This window comes from Anolis carolinensis, chromosome 1 (genome assembly GCF_035594765.1).
Source record: "Anolis carolinensis isolate JA03-04 chromosome 1, rAnoCar3.1.pri, whole genome shotgun sequence".
In the NCBI taxonomy this organism is placed as follows: domain Eukaryota; kingdom Metazoa; phylum Chordata; class Lepidosauria; order Squamata; family Dactyloidae; genus Anolis; species Anolis carolinensis.
The window spans coordinates 13,353,981-13,373,135 of NC_085841.1; the positions used below are offsets into that span (position 1 = coordinate 13,353,981).

At 39.3% G+C, this 19,155-nt stretch overlaps 1 protein-coding gene across 6 annotated transcripts in view; it reads right to left on the reverse strand.

Moving 5' to 3' along the window:
• The window catches only part of eml6 (EMAP like 6), a 188,362-nt gene that overhangs the window by 8,888 nt on the left and 160,319 nt on the right, over positions 1-19,155 (reverse strand). For 2 of the 6 annotated variants that reach the window (XM_062968833.1, XM_062968836.1), the window contains 11 exons: positions 18,289-18,367; positions 15,542-15,671; positions 13,823-13,921; positions 12,432-12,452; positions 11,917-12,090; positions 10,157-10,365; positions 9,582-9,739; positions 7,681-7,795; positions 6,062-6,250; positions 2,916-3,088; positions 1,471-1,633 (listed from right to left, as the gene is read on the reverse strand). In XM_062968833.1, the coding sequence (XP_062824903.1) occupies positions 1,471-1,633; positions 2,916-3,088; positions 6,062-6,250; positions 7,681-7,795; positions 9,582-9,739; positions 10,157-10,365; positions 11,917-12,090; positions 12,432-12,452; positions 13,823-13,921; positions 15,542-15,671; positions 18,289-18,367 (1,510 nt within the window). Of the gene's footprint in view, positions 1-1,470; positions 1,634-2,915; positions 3,089-6,061; positions 6,251-7,680; positions 7,796-9,581; positions 9,740-10,156; positions 10,366-11,916; positions 12,529-13,822; positions 13,922-15,541; positions 15,672-18,288; positions 18,368-19,155 lie in introns of those variants that run through there. The other 4 variants (XM_062968835.1, XM_062968838.1, XM_062968837.1 and 1 more) reach the window with 4 other exon arrangements.

The following is a 19,155-nucleotide window of genomic DNA, read 5'->3' on the forward strand; positions in this document are numbered from 1 at the left end:
CTCTTATCCAACATTCGCTTATCCAACGTTCTGGATTATTCAATGCAGTCTGCCTCCTGCCCATATCCACAGCTGTTTCTCTAGGCAGCAAGGACTGAACTTTTTACGGATTTAATTTTCAACAATGTTGCTATTGTAACTTTATTTTATGCAATTCTATCTTTATTTGTAGTCAATTTGTTAGTAGCCAGAGTTTTTATAGTCAGTGTTTTCAATACATTGCAATGTTTTGGTGCTAAATTCGTGAATACAGTATTTACTACATCACGTTACCATGTATTGAACTGCTTTTTCTGTCAAATTGTTGTAAAACATGATGTTTTGGTGCTTACTTTGTAAAATCACAACGTAATTTGATGTTAAATAGGCTTATCCTTAATCCCTCCTTATTATCCAACATTTTTGCTTATCCAACGTTTTGTCGGCCCGTTTATGTTGGATAAGTGGGATTCTACTGTATATGCAAAAGAAGAAGAAGAAGAAGAAGAAGAAGAAGAAGAAGAAGAAGAAGAAAGAACACACTGCATTGTATGTATACAAAATCTAAAATTAGAATAATACCGTAGTAGGTGTATGATTAATTTATGAGAGTTGAAACATTTGACGAAGTTTTGTTTCAGCCTAAACATGAACCCTGGAGCTTTTGACATCTCGACTCTACCTTAATCTTACCCCCTTTGGGCTTTTTTCCACTGAATTTTCACTACAGTGTAAATATTTGTTTCTCAAATACTACAAAAACATCTAGAGTTATGAAAGTGTCCAATTTTGGGCACCACAGTTGAAGGGAGATGTTGACAAGCTGGAAAGCGTCCAGAGGAGGGCGACTAAAATGATTAAGGGTCTGGAGAACAAGCCCTATGAGGAGCGGCTTAAAGAACTGGGCATGTTTAGCCTGCAGAAGAGAAGGCTGAGAGGAGACATGATAGCCATATACAAATACGTGAAGGGAAGTCATAGGGAGGAGGGAGCAAGCTTGTTTTCTGCTGCCCTGCAGACTAGGACACGGAACAATGGCTTCAAACTACAGGAAAGGAGATTCCACCTGAACATCAGGAAGAACTTCCTCACTGTGAGGGCTGTTCGACAGTGGAACTCTCTCCCCGGGGCCGTGGTGGACGCTCCTTCCTTGGAGGCTTTTAAGCAGAGGCTGGATGGCCATCTGTCGGGGGTGCTTTGAATGCGATTTCCTGCTTCTTAGCAGGGGGTTGGACTAGATGGCCCATGTGGTCTCTTCCAACTCTACTATTCTATGATTCTATGATTCTATGAAAGGTGAATTCAGCTAGGTCTCTGTGCAGTCTTCTCACCTTGTCCTTATTCCCTATCTCTCTTAAATTTTGAACCTTGGGTATAAGGCTCCACTTAACTTACACTGTCAGCCATCTACAGCTTTCCAAATCAGAATGCCAGAATCTCTTGTTGAAAAAAGAAGGAAAATTAATAACTGCAACAATTGCAAAAGCTGACCTGAATATATTTGCTGTCTGCTGAAAAATCCATCTGAATGACAAAGCTTGGAATGTCTTTGCAGTAGCCTATCCGGTTCAAGGTTGTGCCTTGGGTTAGATCATAGAAGTCCACAGTATGTTCTTGGGACCCCACGGCCAAAAACCGGTTATCAGGGCTGATCCTAGACAGCAGAACACGCAAAAGGAGCAACAGTATAAGGCAGAGCTTGGCTGTGAACAATGATGATTAAGGAGTGTTCTGCACTTGGGAAAGACTCCTTATTAGTTATATATTTCCTGTAAAGCATTATTCTTCATTGCTAATGCTATATAGGTAAAGGTAAAGGTTTCCCCTGACGTTAAGTCCAGTCATGTCTGACTCTGGGGGTTGGTGCTCATCTTTTCTAAGCCGAAGAGCCGGCGTTCTCCATAGACACCTCCAAGGTCATGTGGCCAGCATGACTGCATGGAGCGCCGTTACCTTCCCGCCGGAGCGGTGCCTATTCATCTACTCACATTGGCATGTTTTCAAACTGCTATGTTGGCAGAAGCTGGAGCTAACAGCAGCCGTTCCCGCCATTCCCGGAGTTTGAACCTGGGACCTTTCGGTCTGCAAGTTCAGCAGCTCAGTGCTTTAACACACTTTGCCACCAAGGCTATATAGCCACAAAGAAATCTCACAGTGCTTTCAGAAGTTTGAACAAGTGATGCTAAGAGCCAGGGCTGTAGCCAGAAAAAAAAATGGGGGGGGGGTTGAACCCCTCCCCCATCCTCCACTACAGTCCTGTCAATATTTGCTTGAAATAATGCTTGTAGTTCTGGAGGGACTCTTAATTGTTTTGTGTCACATAGACTTAGCATGGGGAGTTGGTTAACCAGTTAAAAATTTTTTAACCTGAAAAATTTGGGGGGGGGGTGAACCCCTAACCTCCCCCCCCCCCCGCTACAGCCCTGTTAAGAGCTTATTTAATTCCTGTTATATCTGTTCTTAACAATGTTAATATGGATTTTAAAGCCACTTTGAAATCGGATGTATGTTCTAATCAATGTAGAGTTTTCATTTGGCTTAGAAACATTGGAAAACATAAAAAAATCTCTGTGGGATAAACATTTAAAATATTTGAGCTAGAAATACTTTTGAATGTTTTATTATTTAAGATTTTTATTCCCATCCCCAGCCCAACAACACACTGCTGAATGTTTTTATGTGGCTCTCCTCTTGGATCCACCCCACTGTCATTTGGGAATTGTTATGATACTACTTTTTTGTGAGGCCTATTGTTTGTTTTTGAATCATTTAGTGGCTCTGACACCCACAGTGTAATACTTTTCAATGACTTATTGAGCTGTAAACTGTTATTAATGTGATGAGAAGTCATAATGCAGAAAACATGCTGGGATGACTGTGGTACATATTCCTGTCTTAGCCATCCTTAACCATGTCTTCCACTCTAGGTTCAGTACCTGATGTCCTGGATAGCAGACTTCCGATCCCTCTTTTTGCCCCAAACTTTAAGGCTGTTCACAAGCAAAATGATAAATTCTCCGTTCTTCATGCCAATAGCCACCATCTCACCATCAGGACTGTAGGCTGCACACCTAGCAGCATGGCCCAGATTCACTTTGTTCAGAAGTTTCTGTACACCAGAATTGACAACACTTTGATATACTGGTTTGCATGACTTTCAATTCATATTGTCATCACTCTGAATTCAATGCAGATTAACTTCTATCCAACCACACAAGAACATGCAGCATCAGTCAGGTAAGCAGTGGAATGGAGAGGGCTGAATCCATCTTCCTGCTCTTTATTCCAAAATATTCTGAATATTACTAACATCATTGGGTCCACATGGGTGCAGGGTCAGCCTCAGCAGGGTTGGAACTACATGAAAAACCTTTTTGTGTATTTGGTCTGGCAGGCCATGTTGGCCAAACGCCCAATCACCGTCTCCCAAAGCAGTTAATGAATGTCGGTAATAATAATAATAATAACAACTTTATTTTTATACCCCACCCCATCTCCCAGGAGGGACTCGGAGCGGCTTACATGGGGCCATGCCTGACATAAAAATACAATAACAGCGATAAAAGAGATTTAAAGATTAGCTTAAAGCTAACCTTAAAAAATGAGGAATAAACAGTAATAATTGGGTAGACCTGGCCCTCAAGCATTGTAACTGGAGGTCAGCTTTAGATTTTGAAGCGGCACAAATAGAGGGTAAAAGGGAGAAACATGCCAAGAGGAAGACGCATGAAGCAAAGCCTTGCTGGGATCTCCTTATATCTGGAAATCAATGTCCTCATTGTGGGGGCCGGGCTGTGGCGCAGGCTGTTGAGCAGCTGCAATAAATCACTCTGACCATGAGGTCATGAGTTCGAGGCCAGCCCATGGTGGGGTGAGCACCCGTCAATTAAAAATAAAATATAGCCCCCGCTTTCTGCTGACCTAGCAACCTGAAAGATAGTTGCATCTATCAAGTAGGAAATAAGGTACCACTTATAAAAGTGGGGAGACAAATTTAACTAATTTACGACATTGGAATGAGGAAGTGCCGTCACAGTGGATGATGAAGCATCTGCTCCCCCCTGTGGCCAGAATCGAACATCCCCTCAGGAGAAGGTTAAATTGCCTCTGCGTCTGTCTGTCTCGGTCTCTGATGTGTTTATGGGCATTGAATGTTTGCCCTATGTGTGTATAATGTGATCCGCCCTGAGTCCCCTTCGGGGTGAGAAGGGCGGAATATAAATACTGTAAATAAATAAATAAAAGACCATGTGGATCCAGAATAGGTCTCTACACTCACTTATGGACCCACCACCAAGACTCTCCTCAGGAGATAATCATACTCAGCCATGAGGGATCACCTATAGTAATATCAGCAATACAGTGTCCCTTCACTACTTCGCGGTTCGCTTTTTGCGGATTCGCTGTTTCGCAGTTTTTCAATAAACTCTAAAAGAATATTATGAATCATAAAAATTACAATTTACAGCCTAAGGAAGGGAAGAAGGAAAAGCCAAAGAGAGAAAAAAGGAGCCCAAGAGGCAATGGGAGGAGGAGGCGGCCATTTATCAACACACGGTTGGTTGATAAAGAATTAAAATAGTGTATAACTACTAAAATAATGTATAAATAAATATATAGTGTCCCTACTTCATAGATTTTCACTTATGGAGGATGGTCCTGGAACCTAACCCCCGCGATAAGTGAGGAAACACTGTATTATGTTTTAAATTTTGTATACTGTTTTTATTTGATTATATTTAGGTGTTTATATGTTTATGTTTTATTTTATTACTGTGGTTTGTATTATCGGCATTGAATTTTGCCAGTTTTGTAAGCTGCCTTGAGTCCCTTCAGGTGAGAAAAGCGGGGTAGAAATGTTGTAAATAAATAAATAAATAAAATCAGCTAGAGAGCCAAGGTAGGAGAATTTATTTATTTATTTATTTATTTACAGTATTTATATTCCGCCCTTCTCACCCCGAACGGGACTCGGGCGGATCACATTATATACATATAGGGCAAACATTCAATGCCATATACACATAGAACTGAGACAGAGACAGACGCAGAGGCAATTTAACCTTCTCCTGAGGGGATGTTCGATTCTGGCCACAGGGGGGGAGCAGCTGCTTCATCATCCACTGTGACGGCACTTCCTCATTCCAATGTCATAAATTAGTTAAATTTGCCTCTCCACTTTATAAGTGGTACCTTATTTCCTACTTGATAGATGCAACTATCTTTCGGGTTGCTAGGTCAGCAACGAGCAGGGACTATTTTTTTAAATTGATGGGTGCTCACCCCACCACGGGCTGGCCTCGAACTCATGACCTCATGGTCAGAGTGATTTATTGCAGCAGGCTGCTCACCAGCCTGTGCCACAGCCTGGCCCCATTTGCTTTGGCCCGGAGCTGAACTGGAATGATTTTTGAAAAAGAATTATAGAGCCCCACAGAATTTAGTTATTTATTTATTTACATCACTTTTACCCCGCCCTTCTCACCCGTAGGGACTCAGGGCAGCTTACAACAGTCGGCAATTTACATTGCCCAGAACACATTCAATAAAACAATAACAAAACCAATAAACATTCCAACAATACCACATCAATTAAAAACTCTATTAAAACATGAATTATAAAATGTTTAAATGCATATGTATTTAGATTCTGGAAATTAGAATAGTTTGATAAAAATACTGCGACAAGAGCCACCAGCGTGTAGCCTCACATCTGCAGTTCCTTGCTCTCCTATCACCTGCTGATGTCATTTACCAGTGTAAAATGGAGGGAAGGAGAGATGACTCCCCGCACAGAGAAGCAGCTGGCCTCAGCTTAGTCATGGGCAGAAGGAGCATGGATGTGCTCTCAAATGGCACGCACCTGCCTTTTCCTTTTTCCAGGAGCTCAAAGGACCCCGTTCTTCAAGGTTTCAGTTGTCTACCCCAATCCTTCTTCTACATTGGTAAGTGACAGCAGCAGCAGGCTCCAGGGTTTTTTTTATTTAATGTGTATGATTTTCTTTTTCAAATTTCTGTCTTGCCAGGGTGTTTTACAACACGAAACATTCCAGTGTGAAGTCAGATAAGAAGCACTTCTTACTTTGTCACAAAGATCCCAAATCCTTGCAGTTCCATCATTACTAGCAGAGATGAAGATGTCTTTGGAGGGATGAGTAGCCAAGCCCCAAATCTCTCCTTCCATGTGGCTGTCAATGAGCAGGTTAGAAGCACCATTTTTTTCACCGATTTCAAGGATTTCTCCATCTTTGGTTCCTACTAAAATTTTTCCCTGTTGACAATTCAAGCAAAACCATGTAGAGTTAACAAAAAATTCATGGAACAGAATTGTAATTATGACTGATCTTGCCTTTTGTAACTTAATTTTTTTTCTCGTGTCAGGAGCAACCGGAGTTGCTTCTGGAGTGAGAGAATTGGCCGCTTGCAAGGACGTTGCCCAGGGGACACCCAGATGTTTTGATGTTTTTACCATCCTTGTGGGAGGTTTCTCTCATGTCCCTGCATGGAGCTGGAGCTGACAGAGGGAGCTCATCCGTGCTCTCCCCGGGTGGGATTTGAACATGGCAGCTTTCAGGTCAGCAACCCAACCTTCAAGTCACAAGGCTTTTATCCCCTAGGCCATCGGAGGCTCCTGTAACTTAAAATGCACAAGGAACTCATCGTTGTCCAAATGACAGTTGTTTCCTCTTGAAATAAAGATATACAACATCTTGTTTAAAAAGTATTTTTAATGTGTGTGTCTAGTAGGCACACACTATTCGTTTTGTGGCTGGAAGTAACCATTAATCAGACCCTTCCACTTAATATTCCCATTGAAATGCTAGAGAATTAGCATTAGATGGAATCACAGGGGAAGAAATACCATACTGTTCCTGTAATGCAAGAATAGAACCTTTCTTAGTTGTTCTTGATAGTATATATTATGTTCTTTTTATCATGAAGAGATTGCATGGACTTAACCATATCTCCAATGTCTCATTTCCAGTTCATGGGATGTGACTCACTCTGTGGTAGAGGCCACAGACATTCAAACATGATGAAATGGCATGATGGCATACACAATCCTCTGCCCCAAGTATCTATCTAGCCAAATATATGAAACAATGACAAAGCCAGTGGACCTGATGGGATCCCTGATGAAATCTTTAAAGAGGGTGGACTTGAGCTGACACAACAACTCCACCAGCTCATTGAAAAAGTGTGGGTGACTGAGAAAATCTCAATAGACTTCAAGCATGCCACCATCACCACCCCTTTTTTTAAAAAAAGGAAGGAACAGACTGTGGAAACTATTGAGCTATTTCCCTTCCATCACTGGGAAATTTTTCTCAAGAATCCTTGCAAACCTCCTTCTACTATAGCTATCCAACTCCTTGTAAAAATATATGGCATTTGGTTTAAGTGACAAACATCACTTCAGTCTCTTTTCCTTCTTTTGAGCATTCACTACAAGTGAGAACAATGGACAGTATGCACTGAGCTGGATCCAGGTTCTGCCTTCCACTTATGGAAGGGACCTCGATCTGACAAACATCTCTTTTCTCTCCTTACCAGTACAGCTCACCTATTCAGTAGGTCCCCTAAGCTATATCGTAGTGCAAAAGGAACAGAAAGAGCTGCTGTTAGTTGTGGAAATCCCCTTTTGACAATGCAGTTACACATAGGTAAATCTAGATCCAAAGCTTTGTGCATCTCACTTACTTTCCCTCGGCACACTGAACGCACACACTCCACAATCTGTCCAGTCTCAAGCTGAAATGCTCTGCAACGCTTCATCTCTTGATCCCAAAGTTTCACGGCACCTCCTTCTTTTGTTCTGAAAAAAAAGCACATTGGTCATCCCTTGGGATCCTGAAATGTCACGGTCCAAATCCATGCTTTCTGCAATGTGTGCAGAACACCTACCTAGAGGAGGCGGAGTAGCATCATTGCTTGTATAGAGTGATCAGTGGGAAATGGGGAAATGAGGTGCTATGTAGTCTCTATAGTTTTCTCACACCAGTATTTCATTAGATCTGTGTTCTTGGACCTTTTGCTTCCTTTTAAGCTGCTGAGGTCACTTCCCTCTCCATCAAGAAAACTATTGTTTTCTCTTTCTTTGATTATATCACAAAAGTTTAAGAATACCTTGATGGCCCCCAGATTCCTGGAAATCTTTTTCTATACCATGAGGAGCGCTAAAAGAACGTAGTAATCTGAATCTAACACAGAGTATTCAAGGGCCTGAATACCCGAAAGCAGTGGTTCTCAACTTGTGGGTCTCCAGGTGTTTTGGCTTACAACTCCCAGAAATCCCAGCTAGTTTACCAGCTGTTAGGATTTCTGGGTGCTGAAGGCCAAAACATCTGGGGACCCACAGGTTGAGAACCACTGCCCTAAAGGCTTCAGGTTCCTTCTGATCTTGGAAGCTAAATAGAATTAGCCTAGCTTAGTACTTGGATGGGAAACCACCAACATATACCAGATGCCATAGGCTATATTTCACAACAAGGAAATGACAAATCACTTCTAAGTATCTATGGGGTCACCATATGAAGTTGACAGGCAACTTGGAGGCATGCACACACAAATTAAGTAAAACTGATGGATGAGAAGCTGCCCTTTCATAGACCTGAATTTAATTGATAGCCCACTTAAATAAAGTAGACACATTGAATCAACTCTTGACTACTCAGTCATCACTTGTGGTAGCTCCAATTGATTTAATTAGTCTATTCTAGTTGGACTACCAATAGAAGTTAGTTCATAATCTCAGTACAAGGTTAATGGCTGCATTATCTATTTCCCTATAACAAATACATTTTAGTGTGAAATGCTTCTGTTATAGTTCTAGCACATTATTCCTAACCATCCTCTCTGTTTTTGCACCCTCTTCCTCCTCCCTAACATGTCAGCAGTCTACACTCCCTAAGCATACCCAGTCCGCATTCAACTATTTTGGTATTTTAGACTGTGTCTGTATTAGATACCCAAGCCAATCTACATTAAAACCTTGGATTCCACCATGGTTTCTATTGCAAGTGTCTCTTACATGCACATGGGACATCTGAAAATAGATTCTCAATATGCAACAAGAAAGAGCTTCTCATTATGGGATGTTTCAATCTATACACTTTATGTCTATAGATTTCTTTGTATATTCTCATTCTCCAGCTGTTCCATTCCATTACCCACTTTGCATTTTTCAGATTTCTCCTTCCCTCTAAGTAGACAGTCAGCATACTTTTGGTACTGAATATGATCAGCTGTCACTGGGCGATTTTGCAGTTTTGCTCCTCTTTGGTTTTTTTTTTTCTAAAAATCTTTTGTAAGCCTAGTATCATTAATACTTCCAACTTGTGTATAGTTGTTGCCAATCTGCCTATATAAGTGACGTTACTCGGAAAACTGAATTAAGTATCAGAACATAGAATAATAAAAACGACCTTCTGTCCAATGGAATAGTACTATTTTTGGACTGACAAAGAAAGAAAGGAGGGATTGGGAATTCCCACCATCCGGCCTGTCATTGGCCCCAGTGCTCCTTACAGAGATTTAGATTTTTCTTTGAAGTAATACTACTTTGTAGATAACTAGAAACAAAACAAGATATAGCCTCTTACGGTCTCTCCTTTCCTCCTGTAACAATGAGCCCATCCCGAAGTGTTGTGTACATTGTAAAAACAGGACCAGTGTGAGCTTTGGCCACCAGTCGAATGAGGAAGTGATCCTTCCAGACATAAACATCTCCATTGATGGCACCAGTGAACGTAAGATTATTCTGAAAGAAACAATAATTTACTGTGTAAATGTCATCATTTTAACATACTTGCATCTGTCTCAGTTTTTTCTATTGCTTTTTTTTAAACACTATTTTGTTCAAAAATTTATAAATTCCCTAGTCTGTAGACTATTATTTATTTTTTTAGTTTCATCAAGTGGACATGGCACTTTATAATAAAATAAAGGGGGTCCTACAAAGGTGTATATAAAAGTTATATTTATACATAAGTTATAAAATAGCAACAATAGAGCGATGACCTATCTTTAAAACTTTGCCACCTCTTTGCTTATCATTTCAGTCTACTGACTCCTCCTTCCCTCCCATTTTCTCACCTTCTTGCTTTTCAACCTTGGTATTGAATTACCATCAAATTCACTTTGAACTTAAAAATGGGGAAAAAACCCAAACACTTACAGCTCCGAAGGCCACAGAAAGCATTGTTTGCATTTTGGCATCTTCCAAGGAACCAATGACACCCTTTTTATAGAGCAAAGCACTTCCAGCCAGGGTCCAAAATTTCATGTGTTTTACTCCAACAGACACAAACTGAGTGTCTGAATCAGGACGGAACTCGACAACAAAGATCCTCTCCAGGTGCCCTCCCCGGCTTGCAATTTTAGCACCTGTGGAAAACAAGGAGAATCCTTTCACCTTCCACAAACACAAGTGCATTTTGACTACACATAACTATCTTGTCGATCATCTCCCATGGACTGTTCAAAATAAGAGGTCACTTTTGGGCTCTGGGTGCCCTTGTCAAGTGCAGAGAGATAGGCTTTTTGGTGATGTCCCCCTAGTTGAAAATATTCATCACAAAGGTGTCTCCCTATACTCTAATTTGAAGGCAATTCAGTGCCAGGCGAGGACCTTTTTATTTGTCTATGCATTTTCTAAAGTTTGCAAACTCTTAAAAAGATTTGGACAGTTAGATTACTCTATGTAACATGATTTTTGTTCCTGGGTTATAAATGTCATTTCCAAATTGGTTCTATCAAAAAACATGGCAAAAGTTTATTAAATTGCAAAAACATTGTTTTTGAGGGACATCCTGCAGCACATTTTGCTATGGTTTTTCAATGAACATCTCATAGAGTCCCAATCAATTCAGCATAGTTTCTGGAGGCTACAAAAATGAAGTTTCTGGAGTATAACAACTACTTTCAATGTAGGTACTGCACAATTAAACAGGAAATAACACTTTCAAGCCAAAACAGAAAATGTTTCCATTTTGCTATATAGTGATTCATCTATATTTTTCTGCACTGTGTGAGTATTGGTATATTGATTTTAATCTTTACTACTCAAGATTCTATGCTACAGTTGTTTCTTACATTGTACCACTGTCCCCATGATCAAGAATATTTGTCCAAAATTTCTACACAGACATCCGTATTTTATATGGTAATTTTAATTTGCATAATACAGTAATTTTAATCTGCATATTAGGTAAAGGTAAAGATTTTCCCCTGACATTAAGTCTAGTCATGTCCGACTCTGGGGGTTGGTGCTCATCTCCATTTCTAGGTCAAAGAGTCGACATTGTCCATAGACACCTCCAAGGTCATGTGGCCGGCATGACAGCATAGAGCGCTGTTACCTTCCCGCTGAAATGGTACCTATTGATCTACTCACATTTGCATATTCTCAAAGTGTTAGGTTGGCAGAAGATGGGGCTAACAGCAGGAGCTCACCCCACTCCCCGGACTCAAACTGCTGACCATTCAGCCAGCAAGTTCAGCAGCTCAGCGGTTTAACCCGCTGTGCCACCGGGGGTTCCAAATCTGCATTTTACCTGTGTATATTTGTTATATGTATTATAACAGTGTATTATATGTATTATAACAAGGAGAGACGGGTAATAAATACATGATTATTATTCTCATCATCATCATTTTGACTGACTAAAGAAAAAACAGAGCAGGAAAAATATGCTTAAGAACAAACACAACTGTGTGGACTTATACTGAATATGTAGTAGATGGATTCCTAGATAAAATATGTAAGGGAGTTCTGTGGGGCTTTTCAGATGGAGACCCAATGACATCAGTGGCCATAGATTTGCTAAACTTACATCATCTGACCTATCAAATAACCTTTGGCCCACTGAAATCAAACCTGGTTACTCAACCTGCCACAGTTCTTTCAACTAAAAGGAATGAGGGTTGTAACCTTACCTTCCTGCCATCTCCAGACTGTGATTGTGTGCTCGGGGTCAACGCCTACGGATACTAACAGCTTGCCAGTAGCACTGAAGTTGACGTAGTTCACACCTTTGGAATGGAAGCAACGTAGCATAGACAGAGTCTGCTTAGTCATAGCATCCCATATGTGGATAGAAGGTGTTGTACCTGAATGTACAGATATTTTTTAAAAAACAGGAATGGAGTAGAATTAAGTATCTACAGGTACAAATGCCTCTTATTCAAAATAAGGCAATTAAATGGATAAAAACATTGATAGAATTGTAATTATATCTCATGGGACAGACATGGAGGGGTGGAAAAAAAATGTTAGACGACAAAACATGAGATGAATTCTAAAATAAAGATGAAGTATGAAGGAAGACACATTAAAACTAATCTGTCAATGTTCAACTTGTATCCAAAATCGACATAGATACAACAAAAGAATATGGAACGGTTGTGATGTGACTTTGCTGACTAGGACTCACGGGAGAGAACGGCCTTACCTGGGAATTCTGTCATATCACCTGCATGGTGAGGGCAATGGCAAATGAGAAAGCACCAAGGGAAAACAATAGCTGAAATAAGTCAATGTTTCTAATGCTGAAGGGCTCAACATTAGCACCGGAAGGAGTCAAGAAATTAAAAAAGCAAATTCAACATGAGTATGGAATAATAAAAACAAGAAAAGAAAAAAGAAAGAAAGAAAAAGAAAGGCAGGAATAATTTTGAATTATATATCCAATATTATGCTTTTTCACTGACAACAATAACAAGGAAAAAATCTATCTATTCTGGGAATAAGAATTCCAATGCAAGCTGTTGCTAATGTAATATTGGATGTTTTTTCAGTTCAGCCAAGAAACCAAGAGCCAATCCAAGGAATGTGTGTTTTCTCCTTCTATAACACTATGTAACACAATTTTTGTTCCTGGGTTATAAATGTCATTTCCTAATTGGTTCTGTCATAAAAACATGGGACAAGTTTATTAAACTGCAAAAACTTTCTTTTTGCAGGACAACCTGCAGCACATTTTGATAGTTTTCAATGAATGTCTCATAGAGTCTCAACCAATTCAACATAGTTTGTGGCATATCAACTACTTTCAAAGTAAGTACCAAAGTAAGTAAAAAATTTTTTTATTTTCAGTTCAGTTTTCTCATAATATAGGAACTCAAGGCAGCTCATAATAAATATAGAACAATGCTTGTAAAAATAGTTAGCTCTTAAAATAATTGTTTAGATAAATGTTCATCTGCAAAAAGACTTCATCAAACATCGCAGGTATCAATAAAGAAAAGGTTTGAAATAAAATTCTAGAAAGAAAACCCTGAATATTTATCAGCATGGTGCAATTTAAATATTGTATTTATTTATTTATTTAGGCGATTCCCATGCCGCCTTTCTCCAGGTGGACTCAAGGCAGCTCACATCATTTAAAAATATACATCATAATACCAAAGCTAAAAACAAATGATAAAACATGTCAAGTTATTGAAATTACAATATATGAGTGTTTACCAAAAAACTAATCAGAGTTCCATGTAGACACAGAACGTTCAAATTGTTGTTGACCCAACTTTGGTATTTCAGGGTAATTTCTCAAAGGCTGAACATATGTTTTACATGTAAAGATTATCAATATTAAATTCCTGTATTGAATATTTTTTAAACCATGTAACAGGCTGAAGGTCCCTACAGAGTTACTACATCTCAAGGTTAATACTTCTGGTCTAAAAATTCTCCTTGTACTGGATTCAGAATTAGGATACCCATATAATAGAAGAAAAGAGATGAATGAGTGATAATGCTATTCCTGCTAAATATTCCAATATGCAAACAGAGAGCAACCGCAGAGATTTAAAAACCCCTTTTAAATCTTGCCTATGAACCTACCAATCTGGCTGGTGGCCACAATGTTTTTATACTTTGGGTGCTGGTTGACAGTTAGGCAGAGGATGTCATCTGTATGCTCCAAGTAGAACGTCTGGCTTCCTATGCAATTCCAAACAAAGGTTCATTTTAGATAAGCAGAGGCTCTAATGGCAACATATATGTTCAAGTACATCTGTTCCATGGAAAGAAAAATCCATTTTGCCTCCATTTGAAAACTTGAAATTTGCAGTAAAAGTGAGTTTATATTATTTAAGCAATAGCAACAAAAGGGTATTTCATTGTTTTTGCTGGAGAAGTGATATGTGTTCCCAATACTTAGTCAGAATTTCAACTGTAAAAAAGGATTTTGTTTTATAGGAGGTTCATTCCCAGATCTTCAAGGTTAGATGAGCCTTCTCATTGTAGTAAGTACACAGCCCAGCATAGTTTCAGGGCATCAGGCTATGCAAAGGGGAGATCTCAGGTAGGAGAATAGGGAAAGATATCTGTTTGTTGTATCAGTTGTGATTTGGGGTAGATAATACTGGGCTAGACAGAACAATGGCCTGATGATTCAATGGATTAGACAGAACAATGGCCTGATAAGCAGCTGATGCAGAAATATGAATATGTCTATTATCTTGAGCTGTACCTCATCTTATGCAAGGCCATCAAACAGACTGAGTGTAATACCCTGCCCATACAACCCTCCCCCCATTTGCCCTTTTGGATAGAACACAGTGTTTATCTTCAAGATTATTGCACTTTGTCCAAAACCATACACCAATCAAGACTTAGAAGGAGATACTGCTACTGAAGCCACCGGATAAAGAACATGGAGACAAGGAAGATTATGAAAAACCAGTTTGTCATGACTCAAAGGTGGAAGGAAACAGATTGAGTACACTCTCTTATTACTCATCCACCTTCCTTCTTCCTTCTCTTCCCACTAGTAAGCAATGATCCCTCTTGAGGCTTGCCTGTGGCAAGGAAGGTTTTGGACAAGGCACAAAGGGCTACAGAAAGGCACATTGAGCTCTCCAAAAAGAAACATACACAGTAAGACCCTCCATAATCCTGGAACTCGTATCTGCAGTTTCATTCACCTGCCCCAGGGAAAAGAGGTCTGCCTAGGAATTTGCTAGGCCCTCCGGATGATTCTCGAGGACCTAGCAAATTCCTAGACAACATACCTCTCCAGTATTTTTTTTAGGTCATCCAATACAACATTGTAGTATGATGGAACTGGAAGTCTTGGAATTTTAATGGCATTCAATCTGTGGTAACTGCGGTCCGATCTGGAATGTAACCATGCAGATACATGAGTATTATTGCATGTGTTCTACCACTACGCATGTGCATATTACTAACAGGATTCTGGTCAGCATGTGCTGATGTGTGCATGCATTTCTCCATTGACATTTGTAAGACTTTTCATCCCAGCACTGAAATCAACAAAAAGGTTGATTTCCCTATCACCAGAAATCAAGAGGCGGAATGGTTGGGAGAAATATTTGTGTCCTTGTTTCTTTGTTAAATAGTTTTTATTAAGGGTTTTCACAACACATTACACAGACATCTATTACATAAAATCAAGGGAAAAAGAAAAAAAGAAAAGAAAAGAAAAGAGAGAGAGAGAGAGAGAGAGAGAGAGAGGGAGAAAGAGAAAAATCAACCTCTAAATACAAATACTAAAGGTAGGGGTAAATTAGTTCGTACTTCCATTCTTGTTTCAATTACCTGTGGAAAGATTTTGAACTATGCATGCTGCAGCAGTATGAAAAATAATATCAGCACCGTCATTGAGGTAATGCAGGTTGTTGCGACAATCAAATCCACGATACCCAAAAACGTGATCTAACGCCAACTCCTAGAAGACAAAATGTTACAAGATGAAGGGTTACATGCCATGTCTAACTCCTTTTTTTCCAGAGAATTTTAAAAAAAATACAGCAATATTTCGTAATAACTCAAAATACAGAAATGTAAAAGTCAGAAGGAAAAAGTTGCTAAACATGCTGTACAAATAAACAAACTTTTATTGAAGAGAAGGGATATGTGTACCCCATCTCTCAAAGACTCCTCTTTCATGGAATTGTAAAAATAAATAGGGATAGGAGAAGAACCAGATAATCCATTTCTATTTCTTTAATGATGAAAGGTGACCAAAACATGCATTTTAAAATTATTTGAATGTGTGGATATTGTTGTCCTTTATTATTGTTTTTATTGATAAATCGTGCATGCTCAGCAGGGATTGCTAGCAATCTGAGGGGATTATGTTTTGGATTATAACTCCCAGAATCCTTCCTAGCTAGGGAATTTCGGGTACAGTATTCCAAATAAAATCTCCAGGCTTTATCATCATTATAATTTATACACAAAAAGTTAAAACACCGGCTGTATTTATTAACTTGCTGGCATCTACTCTGGAATTTAAAAACACAATTTAATAAGACAAACATATTTATAAATATTATAAAATACTGTGACAGAAAATATTCAAAATGTTGATAATCATGTTATTCAAGGGTAGAAAACTCTAACAAGAATCCTGGACTCAATCTAGATAAGAATCCTCATAATTGGAAACTTATGCTGGATAAAATATAGATTTTTAATTAAAAATAGTTTTGCATAGAGATCAGCACTTTCTGCACAGAATATGATTTCTTGCACTGAAAATCTACCTATACAGAAAATGCTGCTTTCTGAATTAAAACCCCCTCCATACATAACAATTTGGCACAAAATGTATCCCCAGCTCCAGCCTTTCTCTCCAAAAAACAGAAGGAAACAACTCAAGATTATAATTCTATTGGCATTAGAGATGTTCCATTGTAAATATTAAGTCTTTCTTTGATTTTTCACACCCAAACCCAGATGGATTAAAAGGGCAAGAAATACGGCTCTCCTCTGAAGAAGGTAGGGAAATGAATGCTTCAAATGCTAATGATATGGGGTTTTAGGCATGTCTTGCTTCCTAAAACCACTGTGACTGATTATGGTAAAAATAATGAACAACGTCAATGCAGCCTGAATTGATTTCAGGAGGCTCCAAGAAAGATAATGTCTCTGCAGTGGGGAATTTATTTCCTTTGAACGTGACTGGTTTGCTTAACTGTTTACCTTTAGTGATTTGGTCTGCAACTGACATTTCCCCTCTAAAAGAAACTCCCAAAGATTTACACAGAATTCACTAGCGGCCACTATGTGACATGGTGAGAAATAAATGCTAGAGCCTGAAGTGTCACATATTTAAGCTGCTCCAGAGCGGTCTTCTTAAACCTTTCTATTTGTGACCTCTTTTGGCTTAAGAAATCTTTAGGTGACTCGAATATATAGGTATATAAAATAGTTATATAAAAACTAAATATTTGCCGCTAACAAATTAGCATTTACAAAGCTTGCTAGACAGGCTGACTTTCCTTTTTATGAAGCACAGCCGAAGCATCTTGTGCAAAGTTACTGTAAACACTGCACAATAGATTCTTATAAATATCTAGAACAGCCACTAGTAATGTTCAGAAAACCTTTAATGTTGCCAAAATTTTGGGACCCCAACACCGAAGTAAGGGGACCCCATTTGGGGTCTGGACCCACAGTTTAAGAAGCAGTGCTCTAGAGTTGTTTAAAACGAGCAGCAGTAAGATTTCTTTTACCACTTCTTTTTTTAGCTCTTCCTAACCCCTGGTGGCGCAGCAGATTAAACTGCTGAGCTGCTGAACATGCTGACCAAAAGGTTGGTGGTTCCAATCCGGGGAGCAGGGTGACCTCCCACTGTTAGCCCCAGCTTCTGCCAACCTACCGTAGCAGTTCAAAGCATGCAAATGTGAGTAGATCAATAGGTACTGCTCCGGCAGGAAGGTAATGGCGCTCCATGCAGTCATGTCGGCCACATGACCTTGGAGGCATCTACAGGCAATGCTGGCTCTTTGGCTTAGAAATGGAGATGAGCACCAACCTCCAGAGTCAGACATGACTGGACTTAACGTCAGGGAAAAACCTTTACCTTTATCTAACCCGATATCCCTCATTTGCTGGTTTGCAGATGACAGTACTCAGAGTCCAAATCATCTGGAAGGCACTGGGTCCCCAGGTGTTTTGACCTACAACTCCCAGAAATCCCAGCCACTTTACCAGCTGTTACGATTTCTAGGAGTTGAAGGCCAAAACAACTGGGGACCCACAGGGGTGAGTACTACTGCACTGGCTCAAGGAAGACTATAATACATTACCCATTAAGTTACACAAAATTAATACACAACAGACATGCAATGTGTGCCTTTGTAACTGAATTAACATAAGTAAGGGTTTACAAGAATGTTGAAGTTCATTAAAATGGTAAGGCAGTATGGGGAGGACTAGAAGAAAGATCAACTTGCCACATATCCACATCTATAGTTATGTACAATGTCATAAAAAGGGAAAAATTTATTCACTCAGATTGGAACAAATATCAAAACAACTATATATGAAATTCTGACCTCAACCAGTTTCCTTTTTTTGTTGACGCTGTTCTTTTGCAATTTCTCAGGTGGAGGAGCAGCTCTGCTTACTGATGGCCTGAAGGAAACACAGTGGAATATAATTAGCACATGTGAAATAAAAAACGCAAGAAAATAAAATATTGTATATACCAATTGGAAAAGGACATTTTCCAAAATACATCCAGCAAGGTGGGGAAACATTGATCTTCCAATTCTTTTTGAGTACAATTCTTTTGTTGTTGTCCAACCAGCTTGTAGAAATTGTACAAATTGTAGGTCAAAACGCCTGGAAGAACAAAGGTCCCTCACACCTGCTCCAAGTAACAAATCTTATTTTTCAATTCATTCCCTAGGCTAAAGTTTGGAGAATAATTGTGTGCTGTTGCTATCAAGGTTATCTCTGGAAGAAAGGACAGGAAAATTAATTGCATTTGGCCGTATACTTTTAAAATGACACTAGAAAAAGAAACTCAATGCTTTCTTTTCCCTGTTACCCATAAAACTTTGTATATATTGGGTCATTTTCCATCTTTGTGGCTGACATTGGAAAACACAAAAAGGACACTCCATCCCCTATCATCGTGTGCTTTCCAGGAAACTATTGTCTTTAGTAAAAGGGCAGCATATGGACCAGAAATACAGAAATGCATATATTAAAGATCAGTCACACCATGCATTGCATGTCACTATCGCATTCAAATTATCTTTTTAATTCCTCATGAATGAACGGCACATTTCTTCAGTTTTCTACTTGCATCTGGACACAAGGACAAGACGGGAAGGTTTTTCGTCTCATTTTAGTTAATCATCATTTAGCACTATATCTGCCCCAGTGGCAGTGTAAGATATTCTGTTGTTTGAGGT